This window comes from Barbus barbus, assembly GCF_936440315.1.
Source record: "Barbus barbus genome assembly, chromosome: 35".
NCBI classification, from domain to species: Eukaryota; Metazoa; Chordata; class Actinopteri; order Cypriniformes; family Cyprinidae; genus Barbus; species Barbus barbus.
The window spans coordinates 6,056,525-6,081,206 of record NC_136763.1 but is presented as its reverse complement, the minus strand read 5'-3'; the positions used below and the strand labels follow the sequence as shown (position 1 = coordinate 6,081,206).

Sequence of the window (24,682 nt, the reverse complement as noted above, 5' to 3'; positions counted from 1 at the left end):
TTTTAATAATATCTATATTATTATTTTTAATAATATCTATAGTTTTATATATTAATTAGACTGAATATATATATATTTTTTAATTGCATTTATTTATTCGCTTGTTATAATATCTATAATATCGTTTTATGAAAAAGTAAACAGTGTTATTTCTGACTTCTCCACTTCACAAGGACTGGTGGTAAAATATTTATGGGTCACGGGCATTGGCGGTAAAAATTGCTTTTTGTTTAATAGTAAAAACATTACTATTAATCTAAACACTTTTACATTTTTTAATTTGTTCTATTTACTTAAAACACTGAATATAATATTTACAGGTCATAGACACTGGTGGTAAATGTATGTTTTTTTTAAAAAAATGGTAGAAATATTACTGTGGATCTATACGGTTTTAATTTTTTGTTATATCTATATACAAAATTGCTGCTTAATTTGAATATAAACTCAAAATAACAAGCCTGTATCATTCTAATTAGGTAAATGACTAGATTCCACATAAGTATATGACAAAACTGCACTTGCATTGTGTGGACAGTTATTTTCAGTGTTTGCGCAGTGTCAGCATGACAAAGCATAATCTAAACTGGATTCAGTATTATGCTGATTATTAAAACTAAGTTAATTTAGTTAGAGAATAATTCATTTTTACTGTGCATTATAACACCCACGGTACTAACTTGCTTAAACCTGTGTCAAGGGGAAATATGTAGTATGTGACTTGACTTAATAAAAAAAAAAAAGTGGAAGTGAAAGTGAAAGTGTAAGGCTGAGATTCTGCTTCTGTTTTTTTGTTCAGTGTCGTAAACAGAAATAAGGAACAGAGGTTTTTTTAAATAGTTTTATTTTGGTTAACAGTTGAAAGATAAAACCTGAGCTGTGCAGTTCATGGATAAATTACAACTATTATAATAAACATTTACAGATACATCAGAAGCTTCCCTCAAAAAGGTTTTAGGAAGCATCTTCATTAAGTAAACAGTCTAAAAAACAGCCACACTTTAATCATGTCTGCACAGTCGGCCTATATCAAACAACAATCTACAAGTGATATGGAATGGACGGTTTATCTCACATGGCCACAACACGAGGAGGATGCCAGGTTTATTTCATCCTCTTCAGAAGCTCTTTGATATCTGCCTCAATGTCGATGGTGAGGAACTTTCTGCTGTATCTCTTGAACGGTTCCCCGTCCGGGCCGATGAGGAACTTCTCAAAGTTCCAGGAGACGTCATTCCTGTTCACCGGACTCCAGATGATGCATTTGGGATCACCCATCAAGGACACAGAGTCGTCACTGGGCTGAGGCAGCTTCTCCTTGAGGAACACAAACAGAGGGTGGGCGTTCTCACCGTTCACTTCCAGCTTCTCCAAAAGCTGGAATTTTGGCTCGAAGCCATTTCCAGGACGGATGTACTTCAGAGACAGCAGAATTTCATCATTCTTGCAGTTCTCCTGTTGAGCAACCAGAATTGCACAATGTTATGTAATAAAGCAGATAAGCACAAGTGAGCATAGAATCAGTTAACAACAGGTTTTGTCCATTGCCATTCCTATCAAAAACTAACAAAGCTTTGCTGATAGAAATAACAGATTGTGAAATATTTCAATCAATTCTACAATGCAAATCAGAATATTATTTCATATTAATATATTATTTCATATACAACAACATATATAATTTAAATATAGAAAAAGCTTTAATGTATTGAAAGTACATTAAAGTAGTACATTTATTTTTAAATTCTTAAAAATAAATACAAACCACTATAAATATCTGTATTTATGATCAATATATTGATAAGTTATAATATATAATATAATTTATATATGTATAATTTCATATGAAGTATTTGAAATTCTTAAAAATAAATACATGACACTATAAATATCTGTATTTATGATCAATGTAAAAATCTGAAAAAGCAGTAAGTGAAGAAAGAGCCACACTGCCTCACCTGATGTCCGAACTGGTTGCAGGGAGCGCCCAGAACCACGAGCCCCTGATCAGCGTAGCGGCTGTGGAGCTCGTTCATCTGGGTGTAATCCCTGACTGTTGTGCCTCAGAGCGACGCCACATTCTCAATAAGCACCACTTTACCTTTGAGAGAGGAGAAATTCAGGAGGTCCCCTGACAAAAGTTTGGCGGACAGATCATAAAACTTCTTCGCGGCCCCTGCCATGCTCGAAAACGACCTTTACTCTGTAGCTCGAAGCGCAAAGTGATGTTTTACCAGCAAACCTTGAGCTGAACCTTGAGTCGCAGGGAGAGGAGGCGCGTCAGGAAGTGCATGTTGCAGCTTGGAAGGTCAGCAAGAGTTAAACACTGCCACCTTCTGACAGACGAGTGTATTACATTCCAAGCGCTGCATACCCCCGATAATTTATTTAAAAAAATAATAATAATAGATATATAGGCTATATATCCTAAACATAGAACCTAAGTATTTTTTTATTTAAAATAAAAATGTGTATTAAATAATACATTTTCTTTATTGATCGCTATAATAAATTTACCTCACTTTAAATATGTTTTAATGTTTTAATAAAATGCTCAAAACATATTATGCTTAACTTTATTTTGAATCAGAGTCATTTTATTTATCATTTTATTAAGTGGGATCTGTTGCTATGTATAGACCTGAATGGATGCATTAACCAAGGTTTTATTACAAATAAAACAAACAAAAAATATGGGTTTTGTATTTAAACCACAGTAAAAGACCACTGTTTATCCATGGTATTTGTATAAAATTGTGCCTTAAAATGGGAAAAAAGTCGCTACACTTTTACTATAATAAATCCACGGTTCAATTTTCGTAAGGGTGTTACTCCATATTAAAGTAGCTTACTTTTCGTCCCATATGAGTCAAATATTCAGTACAACGGCACGCAGCTTAGCTTTTTAAATTATGTTGCATGAATCCAGTCCGAACCAAATACAATCAACCCCTCAACATACATACTCGACAAAACTTGAACCGTTTCAAAAAACGTTCAGTATTAAACTATAAATGACAGGCATCAGTGACGGTGAATTGTTAGAGTTTAGAAAAGAAACTTAATAGTCGTTCACTTTTAAGTATTAAATACCTCCCACCCCTACAACAAGCGAATGGTTCCGTCCAGGAAGCTGTTCTGTGTTTAAGGAAGTGACTCTGCGCTCCATCCGCAACTAAGTTCTGATTTTTATTCAAAACTGCTAGTTTCTTCTTGAACTCATGCAGTCGCTCAGTTAAAGCGGATGATTTTTGAATGACTGGACCAGAGAGACTGTTATCCTCGATAAGAGCAGCTCTCGGTTATTATTTGCACTTTAACCTCTAATACAGCATTCAGCTGACATGTGGGAATGGCAGATTTTGAGTCTCATAGGCTTCATCTCTCTAGTTGTTTTTCTCTTAGCTGCCTGTTATATTTTATACTCTGGACTGACCACTGAAATCCACATCAGGACTGGTTTACCCCCGGTCAGGAACATCACTATAGCCTATAAATACAAAGTGGGACCTTATAAAGACTGTAGGTCGCTGTTCAGAGAGAGCTGCAGCATTGGACCCAAGCTGCCATGCATTGGGATCTTTTATGATGATCCAAAGAAGGTGAGTAGACCTTTGAATGAACGAGCACACTCACTAGTGTACCTTGATCGTGACCTTTATTGCTGCATTGGCAGTATTGTACGATTTTTGGAGTGAACAGTTGGATCTGTGATTGATTTTAGAGTTGAAAATTTATTCTAGAAAAGTTTTTTTTTAATAGAAAAAAATCTGCATATATTTATAGAAATGTATTTAGTCGTGTATTACATTTCTAAACATTGCTATGATGGTAAAGCTTTATTTAAGTTAATATTAAATTATAGTAGTAATAAATGTTTCTTGAAGAGCAAATCAGCAAAATCTAATAATATTAGAAAGATTTCTGAGTTTCCATTCAGTTTACCATCACTGAAATAAATTATATTTTAAAAAACTATTGCAAAACATTTATTTATTTAAATACCATTACAAACCTGTGACCCCCACTGTGTTTATCTGTCTATCTATCTAGCTGTGTGTATATAGGATGAAAAGAAATCTGTCTTTTCTTTATTACTTTTGCTAAACTTATGGTCCAGCTGTAATATTTTTATTTAAATAAATACAATTTATTTTATTTAAATTGGAAAGGTATATGCCAATAAACATTTTGAGATGGACTCCAGGCTAATGTCTTTTCAGGTAAAGCAGGTTAGTTGATCTGGTAAAGTGGACCACCTCTGATTTATAAAAATAATGATCCAGTATCCATATATATATATATATATATATATATATATATACAGTGCCCTCCAAAAGTATTGGAGCAGTAAAGACAAAATTGCTCTGTTGGCTGTGGAGTCAAGACATTTACAAATATGATTAAAAGATGAATATGAGACAAAACTACAGAATGTCACATTTTATTATCGGGTGATTCAACACATACATGTTTTACCAGCTAAGAAGTTCAGCACTTTCAGAGTTTCATCCTCTATCTGATGTGAGCATAAGTATTGGGACAGTTGCCTCACAGGTCTTTCTAAGTGATCAGCTGTGTCCTGTTGCATTAATTCTTCAGATATTAAAAGCAGGGAATGTGTCGTATCAGTTATATCCATTACTTCTGTATTCTGAATCTTGCATTCGATGATGACACACAAACCAGGATGAAGACGAGGGAGCTAACTGCTGAGAGAAAAGCAAGCAATTTGGATGCTAAAAGAAAAGAGGAAGTCAGTTAGAGCTCTAGCAAAAACAAAGGGCATGGAGAAATCAAGAGTTTGGAAACCACCAGCGACACCAGCAACCAACAACGACCCGATCGGCTGAGAAAACTACAGTAGTTGATGAAAGACAAATCATAAAAGCTGTGAAAATGATCCCTAAAAGACGTGTCTGTAAAATCACCAACAACTTCCAGAAAGCAGGGGTGATGCTCTGACAATCTACTGTCCTCAGCAGACTTTGACACAGAATTACAGATGCTACACAGCAAGATGCAAACCTCTGACCAGCACCAAAAATAGAAAGCAAGATTAGAGTTTGCAAAAATAACATAAAGGTGAGCCAGAAGAGTTTTGAAACTGTGTTTATGGACCGATGAGACAAAGATGAACCTTTATCTAAGTGATGGGAAAGCAAAAATGTGGAGAGAAAAAGGGAACTACAATGATTTCAAGCATACAGCCTCATCTGTAAAGCATGGTGGAGGTGGTGTCATGGCATGGGCATGCATGGCTGTCTCTGGAATAGGCCCTCTCAACTTTACTGATGACTTAATGTATGATGACAGTAGCAGAATGAATTTGGAAGGGTACAAAACCATCTTGCCTACAATATTCAAGAACATGCCACCAGATTCATTGGGAAGTGCTTCATATTGCATCAGGACAATGACCCAAAACACCCTGCCAGTTCAGTCAAGGAATTTATAAGGGCAAAGAAATGGAAAGTCTCAGATTGCCCAAGTCAATCTCCAGATTTAAATCTGATTGAACATGAATTTCACCAGCTGGAGAGGAGAGTAAAGGCAGAAACTCCCCAAAACAAGCAACAATTGGGATTGGCTGCATTAAAGGCTGGGAAAAGTATTTGAAAGGATGAGACCAAGAGTCTGGTGATGTCTATGGGTCACAGACTCACTGCTGTGATTGTGCGCAAGGGATCTGCAACTAAATAATAGCTTTTAATCTTTTATATCTGCCTTATGTTCAACTGTCCCAATACTTATGCTCACATCAATGAGTGGGATGAACTCTAAAAGTGCTGTTCTTTTTATTTGGTAAAACATATATGTGTTGAAATGGCTAATAATACAATGTGAGATTCTGTAGTTTTGTCTCATATTCATCTTTTAATCATATTTGCAAATGTCTTGACTCCACAGCAAACAGAGAAATTTTGTCTTTACTGTTCCAGTACTTATGGAGGACACTGTGTGTGTGTATATATATATATATATATGTATGTGTATGTATGTGTATATGCATGTATATTTGTGTGTATGTATACCGTATATGCACATTAAAAAATAAATTATATAAAAAAAACACTTTATTTAATTTGTAAAATGTTTATTAACGTTATCAAACAAACATTCAACAGCAAACGTACTCAGCTTAGACTAGTAAAATTTTACTCATTTCGTGCATAAATGAAGAAACTGACATTAAATTTGATGAAATCTAATTTTGATTAAAATGAACTTTACAGCATATTAAAGATGTGACTACAACACGTCCAACAACTAATAGGCTAACAAAAAAACAAAAACATAAGTCGAACAAATGTAATATTGTAAAACCTTTTTTCCTGTCTCTTCAACTTTGTGACCTGTTAAAGCTTTATACTCTGCATCTGTTTTGCTCCTCATCTTTTTTTTTACTCCAGATTCAACTTCATGTCCCGTCTTCCTTTCTGCTCTCTTTCCTTTCTTCCACCTCTGACTTGAATTTCCTGACTGGACCCATTTTTTTCTAGTCAATTATTTTTTCATTGCAATTATAAAATTATCAATGAATGCGAGTTTATTTAATTAATGTGACTAGAATTAGTGAAGGTTCAAAGTGGCCCACTTAAGTCTTGTCTGTGAAACCGGGAGTCAGCCAATTAATTTTTCCCCCTAAAATTATTATTTGCATTTTAATCCATTTTAACTACACTAACACATAATAGAAGTACTGCCACAGTACTTTGAGGTGTAGCCATAATTACCAGGGTCATATTGCATAATAACCAAAACTATTTTAACATTTTTAAATTGTGTCCCTACCTTTAATTAAAGCCCATTGTATTTTCTGAAGGTGTAACCCCTTTGAGCACAGTATATATTGAGATTAAACTGCCAACTTTACCTGGTGGCTCACTTGGCGCATTACATTTAAGAGAAAATACTGCAAATTAAAGGCATAATGTTATTTGTTCTGTATTTGTTCCCTTAATTTCCATTAGAAATTCCATATATATGCTGCTCATTAGTGGCATAATGTTATTTGTACTATTGCACAGACAATAGAAAAGCACCTGCAGAAAACATCTATTTAAAATGTACTAAACGTCTAATTCCCCCAGCCCCATCATGACTCTCATTATATCAATCAGACTAATATATAGTCATGTGTGAATAACACAGTTATAGTAGTAGCTGTGAAGTGAATGATGTGGCTTCAGAGCTGCCTGTTCCGTTTCCTGTTTACTGATCACTCGATATGCAGCGCACAGCAGATCTAACACATTACACTTTAATTCCCTCGTGAAGGTAAATTGCTTCAATTACTTTAGTGAATTAATTTCATTTAAATTTGCTGTTTAGTTTGTTTGGCTGTGTAATCCATTTCCCTCCAAGTAGGTTAATCTCATACAAAGGTCTTACAAGAGGGCTTTTCATTAGAGATCGTATGCACACAAAGTCTGTATTGTATATGATCTTCTATTAAGTGTTATTTTTATCAATATTCTTTTTTTAATTTGAAGTGTGTTGGTGATTTGGATGCCTTCAGGAGTTGTTTATCCTCATTCACCACTAGATGGAGGTGTTGATATAGTCATTTTGTGCACTAATGTTGATTATGCAGTTGACCATGTGGGGGTGGAATATGTTTGTATGTTGTGATATTTTGATATAATTGGATTATCTGTTATTGTGTGGCTCTTATGGCATATAATCTCATTTTATCATATATAATCATGATAAATGGTGTTAAATTTTCTAATTTGCCTGCTGTACACATATTTTCCATATTCCTTATTGCAAAATGCATTTTGCAGTGTAAATGCATTATTACTAAAGCCAGAAAATTAGTCATTGCTATTACATTATAAAAACCGGCTTTGACTGATTACATTTGCATTTATCTGTAACGGCAGTGTTCCTACTAAAGTAAAAAGAGTGGCAACATTAAAGGAACAGAAAGAAATTATTTCATCAAATTTTCACCTTCATGTAGTTCCAAACCACTTTTTCATGAAATTATATTTTGAATAATGCCATTCAATGTATTTCAATGCTGTAAGCAAGTCAAGCAGATCATAAGAGTTTATGTATATTGTTATTATACAGTATATGTGCATTTAAGTCCTGTGAGCTAAATTCTGATGTTGTTTGGATTCAGTTCAGTACCGATAGTAGAGAATGGATGAGGGCAAGCATAAGTAGCCGACTGAAGCGATCTAGGGTGTGTGGTTTAATTTAGAGAAAGGCACAAAGGTTATTATTGCATGAACCTCAGCCTGGGCTGAACTTGATCTCAGAATGTCATAAAGAGGAAAGCAGAAACGGTAAAATGTGTCTGAGTTGGTGCCCTATACCTACTTCGCTTGGCCTGAGTGCCCTCACACTTTTAGGGAATATAAATGAGCTCAAACCACAACTTCTGTGACTGTTCATCTGACCTTCAGTGGCTCCAGTTGCTGTCTAGGTTTTATATATATATATATATAACTTTTCAAGTTGTTTAGTTCTCACAAAGTTTGCAACAGAGTGTTTTGTTTGGGATTTAGGAGTGTATTTATATGTATGTAAAAAAGAAAACCCTGAACAGGAGTTAAGTGGATGATCAAAAAATAACCATCATTTCTGCAGCAGAGGAAGAGCAGAAACCCACCATCCTGTTCTAGATGATGCTCGTAATCAGTTTGTGTAGGCTGACGGTGTTGCTGAGATTATTTCTTGGCAAAGAAAGTCTCTTGGTTTTCTTGTTTGTGCACAAGACCTTCTTGCATTATCACATTTCTCACACTTCCTGCCCACCTCCCCCTTGACCAGTCAAAACGGTGAATGTGTACTCAACCTCCCACCAGAAAGCCCTACTGGAACAGAGTCTGACTCTTGATTGACAGCTCGGTCTTACTTTCAAAAGCTCACTGTCAATGACAGACTCTTTTTTTTCTTTCCTCAAGTCCCCAATTAGCAATTGTCCAAAGCTCCTCACATACAGCCATGGCCAAGTCCTGATCCAGTTCAACTAATTGGCATAATGATCTCAGCTCGTTAAGAGAGGAGCCTGGGGTGCGAAACCCGGGGGTCAGAAGCTCCCAAAGGCTGCTGATAGAAAGTAGAGACAGGCAGGAGCAGGATTGGAAAACAATGGATAACTCTGGGATGAAGGATTTTACCACAAGGATTGGCGTGAGCACCGTGGTCCCTCTATTTCTGATTCACTGACTGCTACTGTAGTCTGCGAGCCCGCAAGCTTTTGGGAACTTCCTCTCATCAGGCCAAACAATGCGGTGGAAGTGAAAGCCCATGGGTCTGAAGATGGTTGCCATGGATAAGAAGAGCCGGGGAGACTTCTTCACATGCCGGATTCTGTGAAGGGCCATGAAAGGCATTCCAGTCCCTAAGTGACGGAGAGTTTTAGGGTTTGCTCTTTCTCTGTTCTCCACATCGGCCTTTTGCAAGTCAGTTAAAAAGATGAAAAGAAAAAATAGGCATAACAGTGATGAAGGCTGCTAGAATAGGTGATGGTGAATGTTGGCAGAAGTGCACTTTGAGTAGTATTTCTGATGTTTGAAGTATGCGTGTGCTTTTTGGCAGTAGTGCAGGAGGAGGGGTTTGCGATGGTTCCTTGATGTGACTATAATGCTGTCAGAGAAAAAAACATTTTACATTTAGGAGTCTTTTTACCTGATCTACCACTTAAGGGTGCATATTAGTACCTTAAAGGGATAGTTTAATCCAAAAATGAATATACATCATTTACTCAACTTCATGTTATTCCAAACAGTGTTGTTATTATGATCTAAAAATCTCTTAAGTTAAGTTCTAAATGAAATATCTCTGGCAGTACTAAATGAAAAAAAAAAAGATCTTTAAACAAAGTAAAAAAATCATCATCCTGTACAAAAGTTTTTAACGCATTGTGCTTCCTTCTGGAGCATCAGTGAATGTTTGCAGCTTTGTAATAGTGTGAAAAAATGGATCTCTAAATCATAGTCACTGCTGGAAAGGGTTCAAAGATGCTAAAGAGTTGCATTTTCAGATGCAGTTGAACTGCACAGGACAAGCAACCAACCAAAACATAAAATCGAAATAAAAACAGTCATGGATCATTTAGGTAACAACACAGAGTATTAAGAATCAAATATGTAAACTTTTGAATGGGATAGTTAAAGAAAACGGCTATTATTTTGTCTTGTTTGTGTTCTATATGTAAACATCTGTTATGTGAAAAAGCTTAAGGACAGTTCTAAATAACATGCAATGTATATGATCCCTCTTTCTTTGTTAAAATTATTAACATTTTATTAACATTGCTATCTCCCGACCAGTTCATATGTATTTTACGAGGTGGCTAATTTTGTACCATTTGTCTAAACCCCAGTGACGGGTATAGTTATAGGGGCGGGGTTAGGTGTAGGTCATTCGTACAAATTCCTACGAATTGAGCAACTGGTAAAATACGTACGATTTCACAAAAATCTTTTGAATTCCTACAAATTAGCCACCTTGTACGAATTGCCGTGAGACATTTTGCAAAAACTGTATATATTAATAAAGTTAAAAAATGTTTTTAAGTTTTCCAAAATTCTAAAACTAAAATTGAAATGAAACCTGAAAATATAAAAATAAAAGCTAATTTTAAAATACTAAATATTATAATAGTATATAAATAATTCTCAAAAGTCATTGGGAGTCAATTTTTTGGGGTGAACTATTTCTCCAAGTTACAAATTTGCACCGTTTTTTAAGTGTAGATAAGGTACAGACGTGTCTCTTTGAGGGTATATCCTCAATGGAAAGCGAAAGTTTAAACTTTTTCATATTTTGCTCAAACGTTTGTATTTTACCATCACCAATGAGGTATAGATTTATTGTGTTTTGCAACATCGGGAAGGGGGGTTCACAGAATTTTGATTTAAAAGCAAATGTTATATTCTGGCTTGTAGCAGAAGGATCCTGAGATGCCTTCAACTCGTGTCAAAAACAGGCCCTAATTGAGTGTTTTCTGTTGTGAAGAACTGAGAATGATTTGATGAGCTTGATAGCTTAATCTGATCATCTTCATGATCCATCAGTCCTGATGAAAATTGACTAGTGACAGGAAACATAATGTCAACAAACTGCCATTTTCAAGAAGGAACTTAAGCATCCTGCTGTCAACAAACGTCTTAGAACAGAATTCCAACTGGCTCTCGCCATCAAAACTATTAGTATTTTCACAGCATCCTGGCTGTCTGAGAATGGCAGGAACATGAAAAGGCAGTCCACTGTGAAGATGCGGATAGCGGCAGTGACAGCGAGGGGGGGGGGGGGATGCAAGAGGTTTTTTTAAAGCGCATCTGAAGTGATGAATAAATGAGTCTGCCTTCTGAGGTATTTTGGAGTCGATTTCCCAGAGGACTGCTGCAACATCGTAACCCCAGTGAAAATTTGCCTGAAATGGATTTGACTGCTAGTTGACAAGTAAAACAGCAAAAGTAAAACAGAAGCGCTACGCTGACAGTTGCATATGCTCATCAGTACTTCTGTCTTTCTGTCAGTTCAGTGTCTTGAATTATCTTTTCTCGCCATATTTCAATGTCTACAAGCTTTTCTTTTCAGACATTTACCTCAGTCGTGACTAAACACGCCACCTCAAAGTTAACCCTCCTTCCTGTACCCACATCGCATCTCCTTTAAACCCAATTTTCAGAGTCTGTATGAGCGCTTCCAGTTGTCAGCAAGAGGATATGATTATTGTGGTAAGACTTGCTGGTATTTTGATAGGTAGTTTATTGTACGGCGTGGTGTGATGTAGTGCTTAAGGCTCAGTGAAGACTGCAAGTCATAAGGTTGCTGGTTTGACTCCATAAACCATCACCATTTTGCCTTTAAACAGACACTTAAAGTCAACGTGAAATGGCAGTGGTAATCTATTACACACTGTAATGTGCTTTAGAGAAGCAGGAGCCATCGGGCATTCATTGGATCGTAAATGTGTTTTTGGTCACACTTTATTTTAAGGTCCAATTCTTGCCATTAACTATGGCTTTTGCCTCAAACTCATAATTTGCTGCTTATTAATAGTTAATACTAGTTGTTAAGTTTAGGTATTGGGTAGGATTAGGGATGTAGAATATGGTCATGCAGAATATGTGTCTTATAAGCACAAATAAACAATCAATATGTTAATAATAGGGATGCTAATAAGCAACGAGTTAATAGTGAGAATTGGTCCCTATACTAAATTGTTACCATGTTTTTAATCTAAACTGGTTTGGTGCTTGGTTTTCAGTTAACTTTTTGGTCTATATTCATTCAACCCACCTGATTATTGTGGTGTATTAATTGGCCAAGACTTATTTATTATACAATTAATAAAAAGCAAAAAAAGGCCTCCATACATGCTATCCATCCTTTCTGTCCCTCCATAGACAGCAACGCAACTGACACGTTCAAGGCCCAGAAAGGTCAATACAATACAAACATACACGGGCATAATTGGCATAATACCTATTTACCTGACTGATAATAAATTGTTACATTTGATTTTATTCTGACTTGATCTGAAATGATTTTCTCAAGTAGATTAAGTGAAGGCATGTTACCGCAAACACACGTCCAGGGTTAAGTACATACTAGATCTCAGGTTAGATGGAGCATGGGGCACATCAGGTTCTAGATATACTGCTTGACTTTAGTTAAGTTGTTATGCAGTTGGATTAACTGTAGGGGGCTAGATAAAATACTGTTGAAATACTAGCATGGTTCGGGCATATTTCATAGGACTAGCCATAACCTCTGGTTATTGTCTCAGCTTTAGTTAAGTTGTTATATAGTTTGACTAACTATAGGGGGCTAGATAAAAACACTATTGAAGTATCACAGTGCTAGCCATAACCTCTGATTATTGTTTGAGCTTTAACAAAGTTGTTTCATAGGTGACTGTTGGGGGCTAAACAGAACCACTATTTAAAACATGACAAGCATGGGGCAGTCTTTTAAACAGTTAGTCATAACCTCTGACTACTGATCAGATTGGAGGGTTTGTGACCGTGGGGCCCACGTAAAACGTCCGACGTGAGGCACCCTGAGCGACAGTTTAGTCAGCAGAGCATCCTTAAGATGCTCTGTTGACTAAACTGTTGACAGAACATGGTCTCTGGCAATCCCTGAAGTTTTGTTATTGTTGATCTCATTTATTTATAATCTAATGCCATGTTGGAAGAGACTTAGTCACAATTTCTGTCAAAGGCTCTGAGCAAATGGAGGCTTAGTGACAGGCCAGGCTGTTAAAACACACTTCCCGTGAACAACACCTGCTGGGAGCACATCAGGAATCCAGACCTCCTGCAGACCAGGGCCTCAGAACCATCCAGCTGTGAGCAGACTACTTGAAGAATTATGCGATTCTGTTGAAGGATCACAATAGATTGGGACTCTAATATAAACACCAAATGATCTTGAGAGAAAACTAAAACCAGTTTAACTCGTCTGGTTATCTGCTTTAGTGACTGATATTTCTCCTGACTGGCAGTGCAATCTATTCCTGGAGGGCACTGCGGGAGGCCAAAAGTGACCCAGAAGACTGAGACGAATGAACACTTTCCTCCAATTTAAAGGATGGATGTTCTGGGAACTGTTGCAGCCTCTTTTCGAAACAGACCTTCATCTGTCACAGTCTAGCTTTGGCGACCTACCCCTTTTCCCTCCAAATTCTTGAGAGACCTGAACGCCAAGCCGAGACTGGGTTGTACAATCCATCTCAAATTTCCCCGTTGCCCTCATTTGCAAGCATATATTCCTTTGGTTGGTAAAAGCAAGAGGCGTGCATGAAAAGTGACAGTTGGGCATCCATCCACACTGGTCTCGAAGCTGCCAGACGACGCGTGGCAACTAGTCACTGTCTTAGCAAACTACAGCTTCATTGTTTTTTCTTTTCGTCTTACAGTGCCACCTGCTCATGCAACTCCATCTAATCCTGTATTTATATGCTTTTCTCAGTCGTGGCTTTGTTTATTCTCATTAAGCTAGCTTTTCCTCTGTGACTCACCGAATCGTGGATGCTCCCTGTTGTCTTTGAACGCCACTGCGCTAGCGAGAGTGAGGGAGTTCTTCCTGCTTATTTGTTGCACAAGATAAGCATTGTGAGATGTGTATAACTCCTTCTGTTGATAACTGCAGGCAGCTGATGGGTTTTATTGGGGCTGGGAAAGTTTTTGTTGTGGATATGCTGTTTGGGGATCAGTTTGGGAATATGAGTTTTTGTTGGCTAGAGAAGAGTTTTATTTTTGATATAGTCCTGCTTCACTGGGAAAAGTTGATTACGGTGAACGCTAGCAGGGCCAAACTAATTAAAGAGCAGTAGAAAGGGCTGCATTCATTATCCACTGTTTGCTTTGTGTATAGGCTACATGTGTGTTTCACGTTTAGAGACATGATATTGCATTATGTGTGGCATATACGTGAGCTAACACAATCTGACTACCATAAGACTTGTATTAAGTTTGCCTTCAGTTGGTTTGATATATTATTATGCTCAAGACAGAATTTATTTGATTGGAGATACAGTAAAGCAGTAATATTGTGAAATATTACAATTTAAAATAAATGTTTTCTAATGTAATGCTTTTTAAAAATGTGATTTATTATTTGTGAACAAAGCTGAATGTTCAGCATCGTTACTCCAGTCTTCAGTGTCACATGATCCTTCAGAAATCATTCTAATATGGTAATTTGCTGCTTATTATCGGTCTTAAAAGTTTTGCTGATTCATATTTTTGAGGAAACTGATTATAACTCATTATAACATTAAAATGTCTTTACTGCCACTTTTAATCAATTTAATGCATCTTTAAATAAAATGTTAATTGTGGCTAATGTGTATTAGAGAAAAACATTTATTTCATAATGATATTTCCCCCCATTTTAAATTCTTATTATCCAGTGAAAGGTTATATTTTTGTGATTTTTCTTTTTTTTTTTTTTTTTTTTTATAAAAGATCAAAAGGATTAACAATGCAGATTAATTTTCACAGCCTTCTTTGATCATATTTACCAAGGGTGCAGATTTTTTTGGCCAAGACTGTATATCATTTAAAATTTTTGAATGTACTTATGATTATATTATTTAAATGTTTTGTACATTCTAAATTATTGTTTGTGCATTACTTATATGTTGCAGTTCTTTTTTTCTCGTTATTTTCTTTGACCATGATTGTCTTAATTAATGAAATGAAAACCTTTCTCGGCAAACATTTCTGACAGCAATTTCAAGAATTACAATGCTTCTGCATTAAGACGTGTGTTTATGTGTGTTTTAGGTTCCAACACCGAAGTGTCGCTATGCGGTGGGCAGTATTTTGAGTGAAGGCGAGGATGCACTCAATGAGGAACAGCAGCAGCTGTATGAGAAGCACGGCTTCCGGGTTTTCTCTTTCCCAGAGGTCACGCATGTCGTCACAGCCTCCTTCCCTCACCGAACCCCTCTCTCCATTTTCCTGGGGGTGCAGAGGGTTTATCCACAGCTGAACTGCTACATCAAGGTAACATCATCGTCCTCATTTACCAAATGCCATGTTGGTAGCCTAATTCAGGTGCGTTTAATTCAAGTCTTCCCTATTGTGTAATTGGTACCGCCAGCGTGCTTCAGTTTCATTCAACATGATTGGTGTACTGGTACATAGAGGTTATGACGGAATGAACGCCTAGTCTGTCAGTGTTTCTGGAGAGGATGGAGACAATAATTATTTAGCAGTAGACTTAATCATAGCAATTAAGGACAAAGGGAGAGAAGAAAAGCTCGGGATGAGGGCAAAGAAAGCAACAAATGAGAGGTGCAGGATTGCGAATTGGGAAGAGGTAAGTGGAAAAAAGTGCAGCGATTCGGTGTGGAAGGAAAGAAGCTCCGAGTGAAGATGCACATTTCAAAGATTTTGAAGCCGTGGCTTAAGGCCCCAATATACTTCCAGCGATGTTCATTTTTGTTCTTCGCTTAGGGGTAAAATTATACTAGTATAGTATACTAGTGTACTAATAGCAAACATCCCAATGCTGTCTACTCTACACTCTGCACGCTTTCCTCTCAATAACAAAATCAAAATGTTCAAGTTTATTTGTATAGCGCGTTTTACGATACAAATCTTTGCAAAGCAGCTCTACAGGAAATTAAGCTTCCACAATATATTTATATATTGCAGAACCTTAATATATTTAACTTATGGCAAAGTTTGGTAATTCTGTATGTTGTCTGAGCGTTGGCATCCTCTGAGGTCCTCTGAGGGGTTGGCATCATCTTTTCTCAGGTGTTTGGTCATCTCAGATCATTTAAGGGTTGGATCCAGACTGAAGCTTCTGTAATTCCTTGTTACCAGAAACAGAGAAACAAATAGAGACATAATTAGCGTAGCTGCTGTTCCATCTAAGCAAAAATGATTTGTTCAACCCAAGCTAAAGAATAATATGAATGTGCAAAAAAACTGTAATTCAGCACTCCAGCCGTGTCACATCACATTTATTTTAGTGCTGTCAAACGATTAATCAAAACGATTAATTAAATAAAAAAGTTAATTAATACGTTTTTATTTACTTTAATATATACGTGTCTACTGCACTCTAAAAAATGCTGGGTTAAATACAACCCAGTGCTGGCCAAAATATGGACGAACCCAGCGATTGGGTTGTTTTTACCCAGTAGTTGGGTTACTGCCCAGAAAGAACTGTTGATTGAAAATAACCCAGCATGTGTTCTGTCCGTTATTTACCCAGCACTGGGTTGTATTTAACCCAGCATTTTTAAAAGTGTGTGTATTTATTATGCACACACAAATACACACATTTTGAAAATATTTACATTTGTGTATTTTATATTCATATAATTTCATTATATATATATATATATATATATATATATATATATATATATAACGTAATATATCTTTCTTAAATATACATGGGTGTGTATTCATATATACATAATAAATATACACACACAGATATATTATGTAAATAACGTTTATTTTGGATGTTACTAATCCTTTGATAGCGCTAGTTTATTTATATAGTGCTTTCTACAACAGACTTCTTTAACGCAAGCAGCTTTACAGGACTAAATAGGCAAAAACCGTGTCAGTGTGATTTAAATTAGAATTACAAGCTCAATTTCTAGTATAAAGCAGCTATCCAGTGTGTGTGTTTTTACTCGTGCCTGACCTCAAATGAACAGAAGAAAAATAAACCAGAGAAGATTTACATGTCAAAGGAGGTGTGGCCTTGAAGCCACACCCACCTATTACATAATCACCATGGACCAATGGTAGTTTATTTTCTGAAGAAAATGTGGAGCTTGTCTATGCAAAAGCCACTGGCTAAGGTGTTCTTAGTGTTTTTGGTAGCCTTTTTAATGGGCCTCACAGTTTCTCGTAATTTTTGGCACCATTTGTGTGTATGTGTGTTTGTGTGTGTGTGTGCATGAGCCCCCTCAACTTTCCCCGCCATCTGCCCTGATGCAGCCTCAGTGTGAACGCAGCCAACAGGCTCAGCCTCCTGCCTCCTCCAGACTCCAGATCTGTCTGCTCAGCTGCTAGATAACGTATCGCCTCCTGTTTGAGTCCTTCCCCTTTCCCTTTTCATGCATGTTTACTTTCTGTCCCTTATAGAAATCTTGATATCGTCAACTTGCAGTTCTAGGCTAATGAAAGTCTGAAGAACATCTGTGTACACCAATCGGTGTTAAATGTTCATATTTATTATCTCAAACACTAGGGATCATTACATTGAATTATTCCATCTGTTTGGACATAGAGAGCTTCAGTAAAAACATTGCTTCAGATTATTTAAATCCTCTTTCCCCAAATGTTTGTAGATGTCTGTGGTCTCTAATGTGTTTTGTGTTGTTCCCTCGAGTGAAGCACTTTTGTAGTTGCCTAAAGATGAAATGGGATAGACTTTCAAGTTATAGTAAATTGTTTGAGATTGTATTACATGTCTGAATACTGTTATCAATTATTAACGTGTACATCCTTCTCAGAGAGTTGTTTGTCTTAAATGAGTGCAGCTTTATCTGTGGAATTCTGGAGAATTTGGTCTGTATGTGATGTAGAATCTTCTAGAGAAGTGGGCTACAGATAAATGTTTTTATTTTATATTCTATTTTAGGGATGTGCAAAATATATAACTATTTAAACGTTTGGGGCAGTTAGTTTGGGTCTGTAAAAAAATTATTTACTTTTCATGTTTGTTTGATAGAATATAAAGTTCAAAAGACGAGCATTTATTTGAAATATAAATAATTTGTAACATTATAAACATCTTTACCATCACTTTTGATAATTAAAAAAAACACAAAAAAAAAAGCTTTTGAAACTTTTGAATAGTAATATATATTTTCTAAATCAGTTAGTCGGCTGCTGAAAGAATGAGTTTTAGGGAAGCCCTGTATAATTAGTCAGATTTTGTGTTTGCTTGAACCTAAGTGGACAGGTTTCCATAAGACATGTTCTTGCGCTTAAAAATGGCAAGTTGAAGCAGAACACACTTAGTGTTAATCTCTCAACACGTTTCAGTGTTTTTTTTTTTTTTTTGCCTTTTGCCTCTATTATGAGAGGACAGATCAGAGCTGACAGGAAGAAAAGTGGGAGAGAGAGAGGGGGCAGAATTGGGAAAGGTCCTTGAGTCAGGATTCGAACTCGGGACGCCTGTATGTCGGCGTGCTGCCCACAAGGTTATCGGCGCCAACAACACATTTTTAAGTTTAATGTTTTTTTATTTTGTTGTTGATACAATGTCTTAAAAACACAGAGCTCAAGACATTCTCATGATGCTCAAAACTGTTTAAAACTATTAAAACAACACAATAGATTGTATGGGTAGACAGAAGAGCTGCAGGATTTTTTTGTCTCAAATAGAGATCATGACTTTCCCACGATTCTGAACTTGAGAAAATATTGCGTAATTTAATAGAGGCTATGACAAAATATTAATTCCTGCCGTGTATTTAAGTGTTATATTAATTTGCATGAATTATTGAAAATTTCTATATATACCGTACATTTAAAATATATTTAATGAACCAATTTTAATATTAAAATTATGAAAAATTGGTTTGAATGAATGATTCAACGACAAATCGTTTTTTTAAGTCACTTGTCACCACCTAGTGGCGAAACAATGTAATCGACACAAACGTTAGTTGAAGCTCCAATTACTTTCAAAAGGTGATTTGCACTATTTTGATCGCAACCATAGACATCATTGTTTATCTGAACTATAAACTTTCATTCCAGTATTTATGTTGATGGTGTGAATGATTGTAAGACAGAAATATAATGTATATGTTTGTGAAGCTGTATCTTACCTAAACATGGTAACTGCTCTCTCTGTGTCAGCGGCAGTGCGAACGCAGATTTTAATGTTCCGGTGTGACTTCAAAGATTTAATCACAATCTTTAACAATTAATCATGCAGCTTTAGTAAAATTTCACCAATCAAAAATAGGCTAATTTAATTAAGAAACAAATTTTTTAAAAAGTTTAAAGTCCATATCTGAAGCATAGCACTCTGGCAGCATTCTAGCAGCTAAAAAAAATATTATATATAAAAACAAACAGTTTATATATACTACTCAATCACACGAATGAACAAGCTGGTTGTTTGCATGGTTTGTTTCTCTTTGAATGTCTTCTATTGAGTATGCTACCATGTGGCATGTTCACTTGTGTTAGAACAGCTACAGCAACTATGACATTTTTTTTCTTTTCGATCACATCGAACATCTCAGACAGCCACATCAAACCTGAGATCCAGCATGGCTTTGTTTACATTACATAAAACGTTTCCCACAGTCATCAACATACATTGCATATGCATCGCCTCACGAGAGACCTGCAGATACCCGCCCCTAATCAACACCTAGGAGCCTGCCAAACAGAGCGTTTTTTCTAGCGCCTACAATTTCTTTGCTCTCTTGTCACCTCACAGGCAACGTTTTCAAAGTCACTCTTAAATATATCTTTTAGTAGCGAATTTCCATTTTAAACATCCCTCTCTTTTTACTTCACCAACAAAAGGCAAATATTTATCATCATGAATAATCCATAGCAAAGGCCGTCTGTCCGTAGTTTGCGTGGGCTACAGATGACTGAACTTTGCGTACAGTCAGAATGAGTAATTTGAAGGCAGTTGGTGATGTGAGACGGAATGTTGGTCCTCTCTTGTTCGTGGGCAGATTGCAGACGCTTCTAATTCTGACTAGGACAGTAGAAGGGAATCCCTATGGCAACCAGACCCGATCCTGCAGGAGGTTGTTCAAGTGGAAACCTAGTTCTGCTTCTTTGTGTTTATAATGTGCTGTAAAGCGACATTATGTTATCGCATACCCATGCATGCATGACCACAAAATATATTTCTTCAACCTCAATTTAACAGAATTGTGCATGCGTTTTGGTCACAGTTACTTGCTAAGGCAGGCATCACTAATACTGTTCTGAAGCTTAGGGTGTATGAATTTGAACAAGCCTACAATACTAAAAAAATCTAATCTAATTTTTCAATGTAATTAAATAAAACCTTTTAACTTTACTTTAATTTTAAAGTTACATTTTGACGGACTTTGGATATGTTTTCTGGTATATTGCAATAATTAAATACATACCCATATTCTAATTTAGCAGAACACTAAATTTTGTTAAATAAACTACGTTGGATTTAAAAATGAATGCTCAAATGTGTCTTCGATGATCAGGATCTGGATTTCTATTCATTAAAGGCCAGTTTAAATCATTCATTTAGTTCACACGTAAATGGATTTTAGACAAGAAGCATCAAGAAGCTAAATTGAATAAATAATTTTTAATGCATTTATTACATTTTTGCCCAGTGAAATGAAAAATGAACTCCGCCTCAGGTCATCTAAGATGTAGATGAGTGTGTTTCTTCATCAGATCAGAATTGGAATCAATTAGCACTGCATCACTTGCTCATCAATGGATGCTCTGGAGTGAATGGGTGCCGTCAGAACAAAAGTCCAAAAAGCTGATAAAAACATCACAATAATCCACAAGTTTTGGAATTTGAACAGACTCACTGTTATGGCGATTCACTGAACGAGCCGTATAACAAACTCTGCACTGGATATTAAAATCCGAAATATAGTGAAAACACTATTAAATAACACCGTAACAAGATCGGCAGATTAAGACATTAACTTGTGAGCACAAAACACAAGATACTTCTCTTTTCAATATAAATAAGGCTTTATTTGATCAATCTAAGACATGTAAACTAATCTAACACATGAACACACTCATTCACATGTTACAGAAAGAGAGAAAGTGAGGAAAGGATGAGTTTAAGAGAATGAAAATGTGATATCCCAAGTTTACAGCAATATATGCTATTGCATAGACCTGAACAACCATCAATCAATTATTTAACCCTCGTTTTGAGTTTCTCAATGAAGGCTAAAATTTATATTAAACGCACCAGCTCAGCAAAATTTTGGAAGCTACTTGCTTGCATTGCCTTTGTGTTAAGGGGTTCCCTTGTGTCGTCATCGTTGCAGGAAAGGGGGTTCCCTGAAGTCGCTGATTGGCTGAGAGTTCAGTAGTCGTTGAAGTGACGTCTTGGGAAGCCAATGGAGTTGTGGCTGGTAGAAGTTTTGAGGCGGTCACAGACTCGAGTTGAACTCGGAGACGAGGCGTGGTGGCAAAACTTAACTGAGTACACGAAACTCGCAACGGAAAATAAAATAAATTAAAGTAAAAGAATAAAGGGATGTAAAGAGACTAGGTGGGTTTTCTTCTCATTGTGGTAGCAGCTGGCACGTAGGCCAAAGCACGCTCAGAGCAGCGTCAAAACGCAGAAAAGAGGAGAAGAGAGAAAAAAAAAAAAAAAAAAACTTTGATGGTGTCCTGAGTTTTTAAACTTGCCTTCCAGACCGTCCCATCTGGACGTCTTGACCAATTAGATACTGTCCTTGCTTGGGGTGTTGCTCTGTTCCTCCGCCCAATCAATAAATCAACATGTTATCTGTTCAGTCAGAGGTCCGAACTTTACAGGCTCTTGCAAAGTATACTTTTGAACATGATTTCTCAAGTCTATGATACATTTGACAAAGAATTGATTGGAAGAAACATTAAAGCATGATTTTTCAAACTCATACATACCAAACATGCATCTGAATCCTTCAGCTATTCAATAGTGATTTAAAAAAAACATACATAATATTTGATTAAAACATGATAATCTAATGTGTGGGTTACAAACATAATATAGGTGATCTCTTATGCAGAGAAATAATTCTTAAGTCATTTTAAGATGATTTTTAGTGCATATGAAAAGATTGTCTCTGTGTGGTTCTATGGAGAATAAGAGGCATGTTCTGTGACGACCAGAGAGAGGTTAAAAGGTCTCCTAAGGAATTTCAGTCTTGTTAGAGGGGAGACCCGCCCAAGAGAGTCTGTAGCTCGTGATTTTCTATCACAGGCCATCTCTTTGACCATCAGTCTTGATTACTTGCCCCAAATTTGACAGTCTCCTTCCTGAATTGGAATTATCAATGTGTTCTTTTGTCTCAAGGTTGTAAACTGTTCTGTGAAAGAGGCTTGCTGGTTAGTTGCTTGCTTCAGACTAGTTGGAGCTAGGAATCTGATTTAGAGATTCTGATTTACCTCTCTGGAATTCCAGCTCCTCGTGTTTCAATGTTCTGATCGCATCTTAAATTTCTCTGATTCAGTCTCTGATATTCTACAAAGTTAAAAGGTGCCTTGATCAGTTTGCTTATTACAAACACACAGCGTTTCGCTTCACAAGACATTAACTGATGGACTGGAGATTAGTTGTGGAATATTGTGATGTTTTTATCAGCTGTTTGGACTCTCATTCTGACGGCACCCATTCACTGCAGAGGATCTATTGGTGAGCAAGTGATGTAATGCTAAATTTCTCCAATTTCTTCAGAAAAGCTAAAAGAAACTGAAACACATCACAGATGGTATAACTAGACTGTGACTTGTTATATGTCATTTCAAGCTCATGTTGTCATTTGATATCAGACAAGCCATTACCAACTGTTTCTTATACACTGACCTGAGTTTAGCACTTCCGAGAATCATCACAGACATCCTGACAGCATAGAGAATGAGCTTTCACATCAACAACAGCCCCATATAACTCACATGTCATGCAGAACCTCAGCGGTCCTCATCAAAGACAGGAAGGGCAAGAGACGGCAGAAAGTGTCTGGAGATCATGATTGAATGAATGGGATCAATATTTGGTCAGTCTTAGCCCTCCATTTTCTCTTACGTGAGCACACATGAGAAACAGCATTTTTTTAGACCCCCGCTTGCTTCCCTGTTCTCCTGTTGGTCTGTATTGATCCAGCAGGTTCAGGTTACCTTTGCTAAGATAACACTACATGCTCATTACATCTTGGTCTTTCCTAACCTCAGTCCTGCAATTTCATTTCTTCTCAAGACACAGATGCAGTTCATCAACCGAGATCAAATCTAAAAACGTCAGTATTACGGACAGTTTTGAAGAAGTTATGTATTTTTTGTCAATTTACACTGCAGTGCACTCCAGAAAGTTCAGGCTTTGGTATAAATCACTCATTATGCTTTATTTAAAATTCAATGTTGATGTTTTGTTTTCTGGGACAGTTTTAGTCATAAGCACTAAAATTCATAATTAATTATTAGACTTTGTCCAAAATGTTGTTCTAAATTGCTGAACTATGTTGTTTTGTTTTGTCCTAGTGTTGCAGAAGCCATAATGAGGATACAGTTGCATGAAATTGGCTTGTTCCAGTTATGCTCCCTACTATAATGGGAATGTTTAAAGTAACAACATCATATTCTAGATTTAACTCTTCTAATTAAGATGTCATTATTCAAGTGACTGTGAAAAGCAAGAAAAAAAGAAAAAAGAAAAGAAATGCATAATTGATGCTGTTTTAAATGATCAAGAAATGGCAAATGATATAATAGTGACCCAGTTGCAGTGCAGGAAATATTTTGTTGCCAGACCAGCCAAAATCCTTTAGCCAAAAAAAAGTGTGTGGTGCAAATCTAACATTTCAGAAAACACTTTACTTACTGTGAAATATGGTGGAGTTAGCATCAATGCTATGGGGTGGCTTTTCATTATCTGGGACTGGGAAGGAAAAACATATGCTGAAATATCCAGGAAATTTTGCAAGAGAACCTAGAAAATGGGGGAAAATTCATTATTTACACTGGATGAATGGTGACTGTCAGTCAGAGCCGTGTTCCCAAACCAGTTCGAGAATCTGTAGCACGATTTGAGAAATCCAGTGCACAGGTGACATTCGGCAAACTAGAACAACTGTTGCAACATGAGCCAAATTGTCAGTATATTCGGCTGTATGCTTTAATCATATCTCAAAGAAAATCAAAGTAATTATGAAAATTACATATAAGATTTCTTAAGTGTTAAGTGGGTCAAAAAAGCACTTTAAAGTTAAGCTATTTGCATTTACTATAAATTTGAACTATAATGCATTTGCAATTAATCGCAATTAACATGCACTTAAGTGTGAAAACATTACATTCAATTCATATTATATTCTTTTGAAGTATTTTTCAGAGCTCTTTTTAAAAAAGTCTTTTTAAATACGCGAGGTGGGTAAAATCAAATCAAAATGTTATAATTAAAGACAACTTTTGGGGAAAAAAAGACTGAAAACCATAATACACAGAGAGTTGCACATAATGTCATT

At 36.3% G+C, this 24,682-nt stretch overlaps 2 protein-coding genes across 2 annotated transcripts in view; one reads left to right on the top strand and one right to left on the bottom strand.

Annotated features, from left to right (window-relative positions):
- Positions 1 to 834: 834 nt before the first annotated feature.
- On the bottom strand, positions 835 to 2,282 carry LOC306855016 (glutathione peroxidase 1-like). Its single transcript, XM_079393391.1, has 2 exons — positions 1,959 to 2,282; positions 835 to 1,455 (listed from the first exon to the last, which is right to left on the bottom strand). Exons 1-2 carry the CDS (start codon positions 2,181 to 2,183, stop codon positions 1,105 to 1,107), a joined length of 576 nt encoding a protein of 191 aa, XP_079249517.1. The 5' UTR covers positions 2,184 to 2,282; the 3' UTR covers positions 835 to 1,104.
- Positions 2,283 to 3,255: 973 nt separating this feature from the next.
- The window catches only part of LOC306854730 (testis-expressed protein 264 homolog), a gene marked incomplete at its 5' end in the record, with an annotated part of 49,968 nt that continues 28,541 nt past the window's right edge, over positions 3,256 to 24,682 (top strand). The window contains 3 exon segments of the mRNA XM_079392972.1: positions 3,256 to 3,321; positions 3,324 to 3,602; positions 15,267 to 15,488. Of these exon segments, the coding sequence (XP_079249098.1) occupies positions 3,256 to 3,321; positions 3,324 to 3,602; positions 15,267 to 15,488 (567 nt within the window).